This window comes from Danio rerio, chromosome 3, assembly GCF_049306965.1.
Source record: "Danio rerio strain Tuebingen ecotype United States chromosome 3, GRCz12tu, whole genome shotgun sequence".
Classification (NCBI taxonomy): Eukaryota; Metazoa; Chordata; class Actinopteri; order Cypriniformes; family Danionidae; genus Danio; species Danio rerio.
In genome coordinates, this window is record NC_133178.1 from 887,501 (window position 1) to 906,306 (window position 18,806).

Below are 18,806 nucleotides of genomic sequence, written 5' to 3' on the forward strand. Positions count from 1 at the left end.
CATACATACTGCAATGATTGTCCACAGCTGACTGTACTGGACACCAATGGAGAAGCAGAAGTATGCAGCAAAGAACGCATTGAAGAAGAAAAATGTACAAACACAGATTAATATTAGTGAGTCAGAAGCTGAGGTGATGGTTAAACAGCCAACTCAAGAAAATGTGGCACAATCAGAGGAACAGAGAGAGTAAAGGGAGATTATCTGCTTAAAACAGTCCACTAGTAAGATCTGGGCTGCACTGAAAATACAAACCTGTGCATTTACTACATTATTAAAGTCTAAAACAATTGATATGAGGTGAATTTAAACAAATTAAAATTAGTCATGCTTAATAGTAACTTGTGTAAATTCAGCCTAGGGGTGGCACTGTGGCCTCACAGTAAGAAGGTTGCTGGTTTGAGTCCCGGCTGGGTCAGTTGATGTTTCTGTGTGGAGTTTGCATGTTCTCCCTGTGTTGGCGTGGGTTCCCTCCGGGTGCTCCAGTTTCCCCCACAGTCCAAACAAATGCGCTATAGGGGAACTGATCAATTAAACTGGCCATAGTGTATGATTGTGTGTGTGTGAATGAGTGTGTATGGGTGATTCCCAGTACTGGGTTGCACCTGTAAGGGCATCCACTGTGTAAAACATATGCTGGAATAGTTGCCGCCGGTTCATTCCGCTGTGGTGACCTCTGATAAATAAAGTACTAAGTCGAGGGAACATGAATGAATGAATGAATAAATTCAGCCCATATACACTGCTTGCAACCACTTACACAGAAAAAAATAACTCTCAACAAATCCTCGTAACAGTTTGCACAAACAGATTTCCAGTACATGTTACTGTCATATATCAGGCACAATTTACTTAATTAATTTCAAAGTGCAAGGTTAAACATTAAGTAAAATTTAATTGAATGTCTTTAATTTTGAGTCTATATCTACTTAAGTTAATCAAGTAAAGTCAAGGTGTTGTTTTAGCAGCGGGAACATTGCTTTTATCAGTGTAAATAAATCTCATTAGCTAAGAATTAGTACATTTTGTGTAACTCAGTTTAATGAAGACACATTTCCACTGATATGAAATGTGCTATTTTACTTTATTTAAGCTATTTCTAAACATTCTCCTCTTAATCCTGGCATCTGCACATCCATTATGACATATCTATAATTAAAATTGACGTAATATTGCTGGCTTTGCTACCATTAGAAAATATTTAAACATCAAAACTGAATGAATATTAATATTTTCCACTCATTTCACAAATAACATCAAGTAAATGTGTAAATATTAAATATTTACCTGGAAATTTCTAGTTATACTTCACATTTAATATTGCAAGTTATAAATTGTGAGTAAATTTATTAGATTTTACTACACCAAACAGTCATTTCTATCAGTGTGTCTTAAAAAATTTTAACTTCAACTTCAGCTTATTCTCTTATAGCGCATGTGTTCGGGCTGTGGGGGAAACCAGAGCACTCGGAGGAAACCCACGCCAACTCCACACAGTAACACCAACTGACCCAGCTGAGGCTCGAACCAGCTGCCTTTTAGCTCTGAAGCCATAGTGCTAACCACTGAGTCACTGTGCCGCCCTTTCTTTTTTAGACAAAACAGACCTTAAACGCGCCAATTTCGCAATGGCATACAGTTCACTGTAAGCGCTTAACCCAGATTACTGGCAAATTAAAAGTCCTTTAACATACTTCCACACATACCCTATAGCAGGGGTGCTCAACCCTGTTCCTGGAGCTGTACCTTCCTGCTGATTTCAGTTGCAACCCATATTAACCCCTCAGTGTTCCTGTAAAATTTGCTTAAATACCAAAAAAAAAAAACTGCATACCCAAAGTAAATTGCATGCTATGTTTGAACAATTTTAATATATGCATGGTTTTGGTCTCTTTTGAAAGGTGACACACTGAGGTTTATTCCTTAATATTCAGAATCACTGTAAATGTTATTGGTATTAAGTAATTAAACATAAGACTCACTGAAGAAAATAAAAATCCGCCTTCAATTTTTATCTTGATTAATGCCTGCAGAAGACTAAAATTAAGAGGTATTGGTTTGAAAAGACAATTAAATGAAGACTTACCAATCCAAATTTTCTGTTTTAATAACAGTACCTTAGAAAATTTGTGATAATTACACCTGCCTGTATTTATCCAGTGCTGTTCAGATCCTGGTTAATTGGTTCAGGTGTGTTTGATCAGGGTTGGAGCTGAACTCTGTTGGAAGGTAAATCTCCAGGAACAGGGTTGAGCACCACTGCCCTATCCGCTTGTTAAGTGTGACGTCAAGCGGAGCAGCTTCCGGGTCCAAGCGCTCTATTCAACTGAATGGGGAGACTCATGAAATGGTAATAATAAACGTTTACAAAGCGATTTAATACTTTCCAAAGTCACGATCACAATATATATGTCCATGCCTAATATCCGATGGCCAGAAAGTGATTCATTGTTTTATAAATTGTTAAATCTTTGGTATTTGTTATGCAGCAAGCCCAGAGATTGTTGTGTACACTATGACTTTATATAAAATTAACTTTAATGTGCGATATTAATAAAAAGTGACCATGAACGAATGATTTCTCCACTCAAGTGAGTGGCGGCTTGGAGCCGGAAACAGTATTACATACGCCACAAACACGTCACCACTTAACAAGCGGATAGAAAAGAGGTAAGGGATGTTACAAGAATAAGTGGGCACACAGGATCAAATAGGTCTTTATACTGGATTGGAAAAAGCACAATGATGGAGGAGAGTAGATCATGCTTTAACATCCTTCTCTCCATCTCGTATTTCTTGCATTGCATTAAAGATAGCAAATATAAGTGATGTTCTTGAAAAAAACTAGAGATAATAAGGAACAGAAACGCATAACACTTAGAAAATATACTAAATATAATACGAGTTTTTAATATAAATAGAGCTCTAGATCTTTGGTTCAGTCTCCAGGCCAGTGGGTGGCGGTGGTGCTCCCGAAAGCTGTTTGCCAACCTCCAATAAGCAAAAGAAGTCGGGCGGCCGCTTTCAGTTTGTAAAGAACTGTACATTATCCACACGAGGGGTTGACATTTACAGCCACGAATTTCAACAAAAGCTTCGCTCTGCTTTCTGTTCATCTCCTTCATGTGACTTTGCCTTCATTTCGAGCAGATAAATCATCAGCTTTATCTTTAACACAAAAACCGAAAGTGAAAGTAGCTCGCTTACAGTCAGTTCGTCCTGGGAAATTGCTGCTAGGAAAGCACTGGAAAGATTCATCGCGAAATCACGCTAAATGTATGAATGAGGTATTAAAGTATGGTAAAATAGCTGTAAAATAACCCTCCTGTGAATATTTCATTGACATGTTTCCCAAGTGCAGTTTACATATGTGTTTTAACACGTTTTAAACACGATATTCCTAATAACTGATGTCTTCAGTCTTTGCCTTTAGTAGGTATTCTGCAAGATACTGTATGGAGAGACAGACAACATCTAGAAAAGCAGAGGTGAACTACACTGAAAAAAAATATTCAAAGACGATTCCTTGAATTTACTTAATTTTTTTAAGTTAAGGGGTTGTAAACAATTTGTTTGTTGAATTTAAACAAATACATTAAGTTGAACATCACTAAGTTTAATTTGTTTGTTTAAATTCAACACAAATAAATTGTTTGCAACAATTTTGCAGACATTTTTTTTTTCAGTGACAACAGGAGCTGCACGTCAGAAGTGTAGGCAGTTTTCATTCTTTCATTTTCCTTCAGCTTAGTCCCTTTATTCATCAGGGGTCGCCACAGGGGGATGAACCGCCAACTATTCCAGCATATGTTTTACACAGCAGATGCCCTTCCAGCTGCAACCCAGTTCTGGAAAACACCCATACAAATTCATCAAGTTTTTTTATTACTGTGAGGGTATTAGGGTTACCACTTTTAATACAAAAAAATAATGGACGCATACTGCAGCGGTGGCCACATCCCCGATCACAGGCCCAATAGCATGCCAGTGGTGGTAAATCACAACTTAAAATATGTTTTCAGGAAAGTGTGAACATTTGGACATTAAAAGAAACTTTATTGAAATCTGTGTAAACCGATGCAGTCAGTCTCTCTCTATTACAGCTCTGCAGCACTGATATAGCAGATGTTGTTTAATAGTGTGTTAGAACTGCATTAACTCAGTTAACTCAGAGGAGAAAGCACTAATGAAGCTAATTTTAAAGGGTATTGATAACAGATGTGGGCTCAAATATTTGCAGTAAGACCTATCCAAACATGGAAACAGCACAAACATAAACTAGAGACAAACATTAGCTAGTAAAGTAGCCAAATAGCCTATTTCTAATTTAAAAATATGGAAAGTTGCAATTTACTAGTTTATTTTCTTTACATGGGCATTATGGTGTTTATTTATGTTTTAAATGCAATGCTTCATGTAATAAATTAATGCTTATGTGCCTGACTTAACCTTAACAAACAAATCATAACATTACACTGGGTTATGATCCACTTACATTGTGTTTACAGAATTTTTACACATTACAACATGTGACCCAGTGTGTGAAAACCAGGCCACATCCAATGCTGAGATCAAGTTTGACTGTAGCCATGTGATTTCAGTTGTTGACATGGTTTTACTCAGCTAATATTAAATACATTTATTATTATTATTTTCACAGACTGCTCTTTATTTCATGAAGAAAACAGTAAATTACAAAAGAAGAAGACTCCAGCGAGATTTTCACAGACTAAGTCACATTTTTACCATTATTAAGCAATGAACTTAAATATTGTTAATAATGATTACACTGTCATTACCATGTCTGCTTCGGGAGAGATTTGGGTATGAAGAACTGTCTGACTGCGCTTTGATTGTTTGTGAGCTCTGTCATTGCGGGAATGCTGCTCTCCGGAGGCATGTTGTCACATGTCTGCCAGAGCCACAGACTCAGAGAATGCTCTCCGACAAATCGTGCAGTTGGCTTAATAATAATTTCTATCTGTTTCCTCCCACTCTCTGCAGTACTTTAGCAGTCGCTCGCGTTTAAACGCGGGGGGGTTACCTGGAGAAGCTGCCTTTACTCTCTGTCAAGACTTGACAGACTCCGCTTAAAAGACCCGCCCTCCTTACTGGACAAAGACCAATCAAACTAACGATGACGTCAGGTATTACCCAATCAAAAGCAGTAAACGAGGCCTCTACATAATATGCGTGTGGGATGATTTGGATGAAAAGCTACATTTACAAAAAACGATACGGGACAAAACCCATCCCGTATTGTGTAACACCTGTTTTTCTTTGCGCAGGGGGCGTGAATTGCTCTAAACTGGAGGTTAGGTAGAGAGAGAGAAAGACGTTTTACAAACACTAGACGCTTCAGCCAGTGTAATGTTGAGTCTGGAACAGTAGACATCAGTGAAATCAACACAAGGCTTTTCTGATGATTATGGACGTCAAGGTTTTGACTTTGCTTTGTGTTTTTCTTCTTTATGGGGCTTTACCTTTATGTCGAGCAGGTAAATGATGAACTTTAATGCGTTTATTAAAGAATGAAAATGAAAGCAGCTTTCTTACTGCCATTTTAGAGACACTATAGAAACTAAAAATGCTCGAATTACAGACGTAGTACATAAAATATTAACGCATGTTTACATTGGCAGATTACATACTCGAATGGTTATTCGGCTCTGTGCACAGCTAGAGTTTTTCTAGCCATTTTCTATAACTACTTTAACTTTCGCAAGGTTGTTTTTACAGCATCGATGTTGTATTGTATAACAATACATTCAGTTAAATAGATTTAAGCATTCATTTAGTTGTTTAAGTATAAAACGAGATGAAGGACTGTCGTAACCGCTAGCGCCGTCAGTATAGCAACAGGCTAGCTCAGAAAATCCATTGACAATACTGTGTTAAAATAAAGTGTCATATTTTAAAGACATGGCGGGGGGAAATGGGATTTAATGCAGGGCTTCTTGTCTGATCTGAGACCCACTTTATATCGTATATCTAACAGGCAGTGAAGATCGCTGATTTTTAAAGAAATCAGATCTTAAACGTGATAGTTTTGTAATAGAAAGTTCACCGGAAGCCCTGCGGCTACCTGACTGAAAATTAAAAGTCCGTGTGAATGAAGCCCGTTCACGTTTAAACAGTTTGTTTCATCAACCTGTAATGATTTGTCCAAAAACTGAAGTACAAAATAAAAAATACTCTGACAAAAGTGTATTACGTCGATGGACTTGTTTGATAAGGATCGATTAAAGGAGGTAGAGTTGTTTACCGCTCCACTGTGAGTATTGGGTGTGAAATCAGCTTCAAAACAACATTAGCGCTATTTAATTGACCTTGAGCCATGCTGTACAGTGACAGTCGTTGGCGGCTAATATGATTTCCCGATTCAGAATGTGCAAATAATACTTTTCTGAAATTATCTTATTAAGGAGAATGCCTGACTGTAATCAACTTTACCTCAGGATATTTCTCTTGGCTTTGGGAGTTTGTCTGTTGTTTCTGAGAAAACATAAATTCTTCAGCTCTCAGATGAACGTACATTCATATCTGATTTAAGTCTATAGTAATTTAGTGGATATTTTTGTTCTGCTCTTAATTTTCAGAGAAGCACTCTTTGTATTACATCTACACGGGTTTGTCTAGACCTGTGGATCTGCCGGGCATCTATGAGTTCTCTGCTATGGGTCTGTTAGATGACAGACAGATTGACTCTTATAACAGCAGAGAGCAGAGAAAGATTCCCAAACAGCAGTGGATGAAGGAGAAAATGCAGGAGGATTACTGGGAGAAAGGCACTCAGTCGAGAAAGAGCAAAGAACAGTGGTTTAATGTGAACGTCCACATACTGATGGACCGCATGAGACACAATAGATTAGGTGAGCAACACTCAAACACATACAAGCAGCATTATGATCATTATTACCGTCGTGTAGCAAAGATATTTGTCTTCTCTCCATTTCAGATCTTCACGTTCTTCAGTGGAGACACGGCTGTGAAGTGGAAATAAAAGGAAGTGAAGTGAAATTTTCCAAAGGCATTGACGAGTATGGCTATGATGGAGAAAACTTCCTGGCTTTTGATGAGGCAGAGTCTCAGTGGGTCGCCCCAGTGGAAGAAGCGCTGCCAACCAAGAGAAAATGGGACAGTGTGCCCATCCTGAACCAATACACCAAAGGCTACCTGGAGAAAGAGTGTGTGGACTGGCTCAACAAATTCAGAGAGTATGCAAATGAAGAGCTCAGAAATGGCTGTGAGTAAATGTGCTTGTGTTTGGGTCAGTGACGTACAGTATCTCTTCTTGTATTAATTGCATACATGATTACTGAAAAAACATCAAATTCACTATAAAACCCCCCATATCAGCAAGTGTGGCAGTTGTAGATAAAGCTTAAAGGAGTCAAATTTCTAAGGGGTCAAATTGGTGAAAGTGCAATTTAAAAAAAAAAAATTTGTTTTAATATTTAGCATAGACCACACAACAGGACATAGTCTCATCAAGGAACCTTCTCTATGTCTAGGGTTTCTAAGGTAATGAATGCTTAAATAACTGAACGTTATTATAAATTTGGGTATTAAGATTATAAATTACAATTCACTCACATGCCATCTAGTGGCATAAAGTATTAAATATTCCACTTTCGTTATCTTATCATGGTGGAGGGGTTTGTGTGCCTGAGTCATCCTAAGAGCTATGTTGTCAGGGGCTAATGCGCCTGGTAGTGTCTCCCAAGGCAAAAAGGTCTTAGGTAACAGGTCAGACTAAGTGCAGTTCAAAAACCTCTTAGAGTTCAAAAGCATCAAGGACCGTCGCTCTGTATGGCGCAGCCAGGTCTGGGCTTGGAGCTCTTATGTGAGTCCCTGATGGCCTGGTTTTATCCCATGGATTCTGGCCATGCTCAGCCTGAAGGAGTGACTGTGGACCATGGGGCCGGTGCATTGTGGAATGGGTGGTGGTCGAAGGTCAAGACCAAACAAACTGATCTTCAGGCACAGAAATTGGCTGTTGGGACATGGAATGTCACCTCACTAGGAGAGAAGGGGTTTTTGCTAGATCAGATATGGTTGTGACCTGAAGTTAACGAGAATTATTTTTAATATTTATTAAATTTCCTATTTATTGTATTTTATTATTGCCTATCCCCACCCCAACCCTAAGCCCAACCGTCACAGTGCTGTAACAATATTAAATATTTATAATAGGATATGTATATATAAATAATATAAAAAATGCTACTATGATTGATGTACATATCACACTTCTGGCCAGCCGCGGATCCAATCTAGACTTTACCAAGGGAAGGAGACTGAGCTTGTACAGGAGGTTAAACAGTACCTACTAGAGATAGTCGGGCTCACCTCCACGCACAGCTGGGGCTCTAAAACTTAACGTCTTGAGAAGGGCTGGACTTTCTTCTACTCTGGAGTTCCCCACGGTGAGAGGCAGCAGGCTGGTGTGGGATTCCTTACAGCTCCCCAACTCAGCTGCCATGTGTTGGAGTTTTCCCCGGTGAATGAGAATATTGCTCCCCTGCACCTTTGGGATAAACACTAGTGCCGAGTACCCGGCGTCCATGGGAGGAGTGCTGGAAGGTGCTCAGACTGAGGACTCCTTTGTTCTACTGGGACAATTCAATGCCCACGTGGGTAATGACCATGATACCTGGAGAGGCGTGATTGGGAGGAACGGCCTCCATGATCTGAATCCGAGTGGTGTTCTCTTGGACTTCTGTGCTAATCACAGTTTGTCCATAATAAACATGTTCAAGCCTAAGGGTGTGGCACATGGCACCAGGACACCCTAGGGTAGAGGATGATGATCGACTTTGTGGTTGCTTCATCTGATCTCCGACCATATGTCTTGGACACTCAGGTAAAGAGAGAGGCTGAGCTGTCAACTGATCCGCTGGACAGACCTGGTAGACCCAAACATATTGTGAGGGTCCTCTGGGAACGTCTGGCTAAACCTCAAGTCAGAGGGATTTTCAACTCTCAAGATCTCGAATACAAGCACCTGAAATGAGTTTCCTTTGCAAGGTGGCAGGGAGCACCCTTATGGATAGGGTGAGGAGCTTTGTTACCCGGGAGGAGCTTGGAGTAGAGCTGCTGCTCCTCCACATCAAGAGAAGTCAGCTGAGGTGGCTTGGGCATCTATTTTGGATGCCTATCTAGGGAAGTGTTTCAGGCATTTCCCACTTGGAGGAGGCCTCGGGAAAGACCCAGGACACGCTGAAGGGACTATGTCTCTTGGCTGACCTCGGACTGCCTCGGGATCTGCTGCCCCCGCAACCCGGCCCCAGATAAGTAGAAGAAAATGAATGAATGAATGACTTGCTTTAGCAGTTAAAGTATTTGACTTTTTTAGGTACACTCAGTTTGTTAAAAAATGGTGCAAATGTCATTTCTAAATATGTCAAATCAACAGAAATGCAGTGTGTATATCTAGCCAACTGTCACTGATTAATTTGCTGACAGATCTGCATCAGATGAAGCAGGCTGATGATCTGGTTCTTGTGTTTTCAGCTCCTCCAGAAGTTCATGTGTTTGCAGTGAAGTCCATCAGTGATAAAACCAAGCTGAAACTCACCTGTCTGGCCACTGGCTTCTACTCCAAAGACACGATGTTGGTCATTAGGAGAAATCGACTGCCTGAAAAAAAAACTGAATCTACAGGAGTTCGACCAAACCATGATCAAACCTTCCAGCTGAGGAAGAGTGTGGAGATCGAGCAGGATGAAACGGACGAATATGATTGCTACATGACCCACAGGACCTTAAAAGGGCCGGTTATTGCCAGATGGGGTAATTAAAGCAGTTACAGCATGCTTAGACAGAAATAGTCTCTTTTCAGGCACTAATCAAATGTTTTCTTAGTTACTAACATCACAAATCTATCAAAGTTCTTATATTTTAAAATAAATATTAATAAATCTCCACTGGCCATCAGTGCTGCATTCAATACTAGTGATTGATATGACATTCTCCTGGAAATCCTTGAATATTATGTTAGTATTAAAGATACAATTTGTAGGATTTTTACATTAACATAATTCAAAAACAGCTAGAAGTGAGTTACATACATGCATTGTGCCAATGTTAGAATGTTCAAATGCAGCAGTTTTAACTAGAGGGGTAAAGCATGTGTGTGTGTGTTCATGCTAATGAGGTCAAACACATCTTCAAACTATCATGATATTTAGTGTTAATACTTTATTCATCCATCAAAATGATTTCTGCAGGACTCCAGTAGCATGACGAAGACTACAACTCCCATAATTCCACACAGTCATTAAAGTATGCCTTTGTTTGTTATGAATGCATGCCCTCTAGTGGCCAAAACATATCGTGCATTTAAATGAACTGCACTGACAAACCAACATTCATTCCCGTCCATCATGAGTTTGAAGCTGTAATTTAAGATATATCAGTGAAGAGTTTCAATGTGGAGTGCCTCAAGGCACAGTACTCAACCATGTGGGGTTTTTTTTTACAATATACCTGCTACAATATATCTAGGCCATTAAAAATACAGACCATATCGTTATTGGCAAACTGATACTTCAATTTGGGCAAATGAAGGAGTAAAGCTTCAGAGAAAGCCTAAAAAATAAAGATGGTCCGTATCAACTTGATTGTTCACTTTTTAACTGTGAACTTCCTCACCTGCTCCACTCTGATATCTTTATTTGAAGCTATTTTTTATGTTTTTGCATTTGTACAGATGGGAAATGTAAGGACTGCCTGCCAAACCTAAACTGGATCTGGGTAGTGGCTGGAGCTGTGCTTATGCTGGGAGTTGTTGCTTTACTGCTTGTCTTACTGAAGAAAAAGATCATTGGTGAGTGATCAGATCAGTTTTCTGCAGAGTTTGATGGTAGATCTGTCTCATCCTAACAGCAACGTTTGATTCACATATATTTATCTTTATAACTAGCGACCAACTTCCTGTGAGGTGTAGTCACTGAGCCAGTTTATTATAAAGAGGTCAGATTAATTAAAATTAATTAAAACTATTTGTCCTAGTAATGTTGATAAATTAAAATAAAGTGGTTAAAAAAAGAAAAAAGTCCTAATATTCCTAAATGGATCACTAAAATATTCAATAATTATCAATATAATTAGTTTTTCCGCCCAGCTCTATGACCACATTACCCCTCCTCTAAGGCAGTGGTTCTCAAAGTAGGGGTCGGGACCCCCTGGGGGGTCGCGGGACAATGACAAGGGGTCGCTTGGTGATATCCAAAACTCAAATAAATTTTATTAAACTATCAGAATTACCATATTTTATTCATAACCGACAGAATATAGTTAATAGTTGCATTAAAGAAACAACAACATAAAAATAACAATCAGCCATCAGCCTTTAATTTTAAAAGCAAAATGTAATTAAATCCATAAATGACTTTAAAAAACATTATATGGCTAATAGACTGTTGCATTTTTGTGTTGTCAATAAGCTCATGTTTATATTTGCCTATAGTTGTGTCTGCAACGTTTACATATTTACACCACCTTGAAAAATGGGGTTCGCGAGCCACTGATATGATATTTTTTGGGGTCGCGGGCTGAAAAGTTTGGGAACCCCTGCTCTAAGGGGCCTCCATTGGCTGCCCGTCCAATTCAGAATAGATTTTAAAGTGCTTTTACTTGTGTAATGCTGCTGCATTATTGCATTCCTGTGAGATCTCTTAGGTCAAGTGATCAAAATCTTCTGTTAATTCCTCAGTCTAGACTGAAACACAGAGGGGACAGAGCTTTCTCTGTGGCGGTCCTCGGTTATGGAACTTTGCTCCTTCAGATTAGAATGGCTCCAACACGATCTATATTTAAATCACTCCTCAAACGTAGCTGTTCATCTTGGCCTTTAAATATTATTTTAATAGTCCTTTCATTTGTACATTTATTCAGTCGTTTCTCTTGTCTCATTTCTCTGTTTCTATATTCTCTCTTTTTACTTTGCTTTGACTGATGTGCAGCACTTTTGTTTTTAAATGTGCTTTCAAGAGTTCACACTTAGCTCATGATTTATACATTGCTTGTTTGGCGTGCTGTCCCGGGAGAGAGCCCTGAGCTCAAGGGATCCTCGAGCCCAGGGCTCCCCCCCCTTTTGCAGGGCGAGGGGAGTATGAGCTCAGGTCGATCTGAAACTCCTCCGCTACTGAGGCCAAGGCGAACTTCCTGAGAGTAAGACATTATAAAAAGATTTAGGCTTATTTTATTAATAATATAGAGCACATTTGGATGGTGGGAGGAGACCGGGGAACCCGAGGGAAACCCACGCGGACACGGGGAGAACATGCAAACTCCACACAGAAATACCAGATGGCTCAGCGAGGACCTGACACCATTGGTATTCTTGCTGTGAGGCAACAGTGCTAGGCACTGGGCCACCGTGCCGCCCATTCTGCATAAAGGAGGAAAAAAGGGAGGAGGGGGGTTCTTCCAGATGAACATAGTTGTAGAAATGAAATGAGGATATATATAGTGACTTGGGATCCTCTGATTGGAGGATCATGATTGGCTAATGTGGACCAGCTAGGTTAATCATGAGCACGTGGTCCTCTCGAGATTAGTTTAAAAATGAAACTTCACTTATAAATAAATGAGCTTGAGCTTAAACACCTCTGTTCCACTAAAAAGGGTAACCACTCACTTCTATTGTGACTTGAACATTTTTGGTGTAATTGAAGAGTTCATATGCAGTAACCTCTAATGTTCTCCTAGAATGAGCATTTTTATGTTTATGTGAAGTTATTTCAGTTTAAAGGCAATGAATAGAACTTCTTCATCTCTAGAAAATACACGCACAGCACTCATCAAATGGCATTGAGAGGTATTAGCATCTAAACTCCGTTATTTTCCCCTGCTGCAAATGTTTCTCCAGCAGGTGGAGACACTGCTATTGAAACTGAAGGTTGAACAAAAAGTGATTCTTCTGTATTAAACTGGGTTGTGTTTCCCAAACAACGACGTAACTCGCAGCTGAACTATCATAGTACGATTGCATCAATTGGAATATGAACGATGTAGTGACGAGTGTTTCCTAAAACCCGTTGTATTTCTGTCGCAAACCCATCATGTGAATTGTGAACTATATGTTAGTTATAACATAAAAAACATCATTTATTTGTGCAGATTATATTGTTTTACACACATTTAAAAGACATTGAGAACATTACATATCCAAATCTAAAACATAAAATGACTTACAAAAGCTGACACGTACTCTACTCTCATCTATAAATCATATAAATAAATAAATAATGATGAGGCGATTTATTTAATGAAATTTAATATTTATTATTTATTAGGAAATGAAAAAATCATGCTTTAATATTAATATTAATGATGATGATAATTATTATTAAGTAGGATATTGTTTATTTATTTATTTATTTAGGTCTACCTTTTCAATTTGACCTTGTTAACCACTGCAGAACTGTTCTAGCCAGCAGGTCCATGTCATATACAGCACATATACTTGATTAATAACCTACTATAAAAACCATTAACATTGCTTTTTGTTTTTACAAGCTTTGTAGACGTAACATAAATTCCGCTTTTAAATAACAGGTCACCGATAGCTTTCGCCATGAGGCTGTGTTCAAGATGACATCCATGCTTTCAAAGTGCACTGCGAAGGGAGCACAATTGTAAACATGAAGATCGCTAAAACGGAACTGTAGAAATACTCTGAAAGCAAATGACAGCTGAGAGAGATGAGCCTAATGCTTTATTTTTATTATTCCCAGTTTAAATGTCAGAATGTTCTAAATGAATAGGGCATAGGGGGCATAAGTGGGAATAGAACACAGCTCCAGAGGTGTACAGTAGTTGCAAGTGCTCAAGTTTGCGACACAGTTTGCGAATGTTCCTTGGAACTATGAATTTGGGAAATGCCAAATCAGCTAACTATCTATGTAACGACAGAACTTGCGACCTTAGTTGGCTAACCATGGTTTTTGAAAACACACCCCTGAATATCAGTTGACTTTTCTGGCAGTAATGAATTACATTAACAAACCATTGTGTGTGTGTGTGCGTGTGTGTGTGTGTGTGTGTGTGTGTGTGTGTGTGTGTGTGTGCGTGCGTGCGTGCGTGCGTGCGTGTGTGTGTGTGTGTTTTTCAGATTTGAGGCAAAGACTATCAGGATCACAGTCACCGTTATACCAGATCCAAGCGGATTCAGAGTCAGAGGATTATAATCACTGAGAGACTGTGGTACCCGTCAGTATCAAACCAACATTGTGTTATTTTACTTCATCCATTATATACAGTATTTGGTGTCTATAGGCTTTTATATATAGGGTTAGTGATATAGGGTTGGTTATATGTATATATTTGGTTCTTGCTGATCATATTTAGATGGATTAATCTGAGATTTCTGTGTCTTTGGGTGGCACGGTGGCTCAATGGTTAATTCAGTTCATGTGAACTTCTATAGCACCTTTACAATGTAGACTGTCACAGCCGCTTAACATAGCCGCTCTAGTAAAGTCCAGATTTCACAAAAAAAGCACTGGTTAGCACTGTGGCCTCACTGCAAGAAGGTTGCTGGTTTGAGCCTCAGCTGGATCAGTTTTCATTTCTGTGTGGAGTTTGCATGTTCTCCCTGTGTTGACGTGGGTTTCCACAGGGTGCTCCGGTTTTCCCCACCGTCCAAACACATGCGCTATAGGGGAATTGATCTACTACACTGGCCGTAGTGTATGAGTGTGTGTGGGAATGAGTGTGTATAGGTGTTTCCCAGTAATGGGTTGCAGCGGAAGGGCATCCGCTGTGTAAAACATATGCTGGATAAGTTGGTGGTTCATTCCGCCGTGGCGACCCCTGATTAATAAAGGGAGTAAGCCGAAAAGCAAATTAATGAATGAATGAGTTACATATGGTAAATATTGAGAGCTCTAGCAGGAGTGTAAGAGCAGCAGCAGTAGTCAGTAATATTCACAATGCTTGCAAATAGGCTAAAAAACAAGCCAAACACCATCAACAATCAATTTAAGCATAATGCATACTAAGCACTTAAATCTTCAAGCTACTTCAGTACCTCTCCATTCAGCATTACGTCTGTCCTGGAAAACATTTCCAATAAATCTGACTGACCTCTCTCCTGGTGTGGAGCTCAGTCTGGATTCTCTTTCTGCTAAAAACACACTGATGTTCATCAATGATAAGGCTGGAAGGCCATCCGCTGTGTGAAACATGCTGGAATAGTTGGTGGTTCATTCCACTGTGGTGACCTCTGAAATAAACACTAAGTGAATGACTGAGTAAAACATTGATTGGTTGGTGGAGTCGTGACATTGCCTGACTAATATTCAGTTATCAGTCATGTAAGCTAAATTAAACACTAAATGATATGAGATGATGTATAATGATCGCCACATCATCATTATTGTAAATGATAGTGAGTAAATGTTCATTTAAAGGAGCTAAAGTTACATGAGCGGGCTGAAGACATTGTGGAAAGCTCATTATCGGGGAATAACAGTTCACTTTTGGTTAATCTGTGGTATAAAGAGAGCACAGCTTGTTCCTCTTGATGTTTGTTATGATCATTGTTTGTAATGTGTAGCTGTGTCAGACTGTGGTGTGGTGCTTGTTTTCCATTAATCCCTCTATGGGGAAACTTCTTCAATACCATTGTGCTTTACAAATAAAGCATACCAAAAAATGACGAATGTTTTCTAAGCTAATCTAATCATCCTGGATTCTGATTGGTCAGTTGAAACATTTCAATGTTATTTCCTGATAACAACCGCTGAATAAAGCACAGTGAATACATTCACATCCATATACTATGGTACATATTTACAGTATGCTTGTCTGTCTATAACTCATGCTGCATTTAGCGGGTGTCTTGAGTCGTCTTAGTGTGTAAGTAAAGATTTAATAAAGTATTACAGCTCAGATCAATGATTTGTGTCTGTGTTTTACGTTTGTCATAAGTGGGATAAAGTACATCCGGTCGGCTATTTGCTTTCAGTCTTATACAACAGTGCTGTTTAGTAATGACTGGTATGCTTAACTGCTGTATCCCTCATGTAAATCATTTATGATACTCTCAGATTCATTTCACTGTTTCTCCAACAGGTGGAGACACCGCTATTGAACTGAAGGTGATTATTATATATTAAACTGAGCATCAGTTAAGTGTGTGTGTGTGTGTGTGTGTGTGTGTATGTTTTAAACTACAAAGAAGACCAGCCTAATAAAACCACAGTCATTGTTATGACTGACTCTGGATCAGATTGTAATGTCAAAACAAGCAGACTTGACTAATCTCACCCTAGAAAAATTTCTCTGGCCCAGCTCTGGCCCACACAATCAGCTTATGCTTGGCCCACATGCTGCAGTAAATTACAGTGCATGATTGGACCAAGTCTGGCTTCCAGACATGGACCATATCTGGGCCAATTCTCAGCCAAGTTAACAACCCATAACTGGGCCAGATAGGTTGGTGTGTTACGACTGCAATGAAATTGTTTAACCCATGAAGCGTTTGGCTTTATGGCTGTGCTTTTTCTCGAAGTGACCTGATTGGTAGAATTTTTTCTTTTGTCAAAAATAATTTAAATGTATTTTAAAAGTGGGCGAAACTTACACAGCCCACATATACACTTTTAACATCTGGGCCAAATACTACATTTGATGTCTGGCCAGCTAGCTCCATCATCTCTCTCTTTATCTCATTTGTTTATATCTCTTTATTAAACAGCTTTCATACAGCATTTATTCAGCTTGAAAGCACTTTGTTCAGGTTATTGGTGGTTTTTGTATCATGTCCTCTGTTTAGAGTGAACGCTCTTCTACCTCTGATGGGGCAGACTCCATCTTTTGCCAAGCTCATTCCTGTGTTCTCGAGGCTTTATTTTCTTTTCTTTTTTTTTAGCCAGCACCAGTTTTAAAGCTAATATATTATTATTATTATTATATATATTATTGTTGTATCTGTTGTGTGATGTACCCTTGTCAATGCCAATGTCAATTTTATTTATATAGCACCGCTCTTTACTGAGTGCAAACACAGATACACGAACACTGGAGCGTTTTAAAGCCATGAAGATCAGTCGATTCATAAGCGGATCGCTCGTCTATGTTTGCACTCGGAAAATTCAGTGAAGAGCGGTGAACTGATGACCTCCACAGCCAATCACAGCCATTTCTGTTGAGCACTGGTGAACACTATGGCAAATCAGCGCTGTTGCGTTCATCAGTGCTTAAATGTTAGTGGGAAATTGACTTAAGTACTCAAAATTCAGTATTGTGACAGGTCTAATATAGTGAAAGAATCAGTTCATTAACTTGAGTTTGATAAATGGCATCTAAAACGCTAGTTTGAGAAAGAAAAGGTTAGATAACTAGTGCCATTTCCCTTAACTTAGCTGAAATGAGCTCTGATATGCCTTTTTATTATCACTATAAGGCAGTGAAATGATAAACGTGTCACTTTCTCTTCACTGATAGGATATACAGCCAAGTACACAACATTCCTGTGTAATTCAGGCCATACTTCCAGGTTTCTTCCCACCCCAGCCTCGATTTCGCTTTTTAATGGCGGCCACGTGAAATCAGTCTGTGTGGCTCAACCAATCAGACACAAGGATCAGAACTCATTGTTTTATAAAGATGAACAGCATATATTCACTTGGAGCACTCATCAGTGTCTTTAGTTCATGTGGTTTCGTGTAGTGTCTGTCACTGTTTTATCTCCATGGTCACCAGTTTAAGCGTGTCATTGTCAGCTCTGCTAAACTAAAACCACTTCCTGTGGCATTTCCTTGAGCGATTCTCGACACAGAGCTAAAGGTGGATTTACATGCATATAAATAATACACACACATATGTAGGTGTGTGTGTGTGTGTTAGACCTGTTTTTCCATTGCTTTGTTTCTGAGAGGAGCAAGGAAATAAGATATGACATCAGCCTGTTGAAGTGTGTGTGTGGTTGCAGGTTTAGCTGCACTTGTGAGGGCTTAGTTATCCTCTCTTATATTTCAAAACGACCAACTAGTGTTGACATTTCACCGCTCTTCAATAACATAAACGTGCTTATAGTTCGACTAGACAATGTTTTTATTAGATGCTGATGATGTGCAGTAGTTTCGGGTTGGTTTAGGGGTAGAGTTAGAGTTTGGCCACAGACACTATTAACATGAGAAAAAGACAATATAGTTTATGTAATGTCCTCATGAAGATAGTGAAACAAACCTGTGTGTGTGTGTATGTGGGTCTGTTGTCATTTTTAGCCTGTATGTCGGGAAACGAGGCAAGTGTAGACTGCAGAAACCACACTCAACATTTCACACAGTCATCATGACGAACACTCGAGACAACACACACACACACACACACACACACACACACACAGAGAACATTCTTGCAGAGAACACTACTGGTTGCTTATCATGCACTTAGACTGGTCTAGAGTTTAAACCAGTTCCTTTTTAAACCGTTTAAACCAGTGCTATGGGAATAAGCAGAAAAGCACACTGTGAAGTCTGATGACCACTTGACAGCTGAGTAAAACATCACAATATATAGTCACAGTCTTGCATTATTCATGAACAGCATGTGTGTTTTAATAAGTGTGTTTATGATAGACAACCATCATGACTTATTGAATTGTGCTTTAACTAAATGTCAATCTGACTGATCTGCTAGATCACATACAAACACTCAAATCAATGCTAACCAAGTGAAGATATGTCATTGTGCTGAGGGTAAATGCTAAAGAGAGTTTGAACCATACTATAGTAAAGTACTTTAATTAATCTTGTGTTAATACTTTAGTTGTTTTGTTACTATAGCAA

General features: G+C 39.1%; 1 protein-coding gene across 2 annotated transcripts; it reads left to right on the top strand.

Annotated features, from left to right (window-relative positions):
• Positions 1–5,422: 5,422 nt before the first annotated feature.
• On the top strand, positions 5,423–15,910 carry mhc1zfa (major histocompatibility complex class I ZFA). 2 transcript variants are annotated; one of them, NM_001287098.1, is given in 6 exon segments: positions 5,423–5,498; positions 6,600–6,872; positions 6,959–7,246; positions 9,517–9,795; positions 10,715–10,831; positions 14,123–14,205. In NM_001287098.1, coding segments are annotated over 6 exon segments (1,116 nt in total).
• The last annotated feature ends 2,896 nt before the right edge of the window (positions 15,911–18,806 follow it).

Bases quoted from the DNA above. Each gene is read 5' to 3' on its own strand.
- mhc1zfa (XM_073935465.1), top strand. From the start codon at position 6,677: ATGGGTCTGTTAGATGACAGACAGATTGACTCTTATAACAGCAGAGAG. The intron at 6,873-6,958 runs GTGAGCAACACT...TCTCCATTTCAG, and splicing joins CATGAGACACAATAGATTAG to ATCTTCACGTTCTTCAGTGG. The intron at 7,247-9,516 runs GTGAGTAAATGT...TTGTGTTTTCAG, and splicing joins TGAAGAGCTCAGAAATGGCT to CTCCTCCAGAAGTTCATGTG.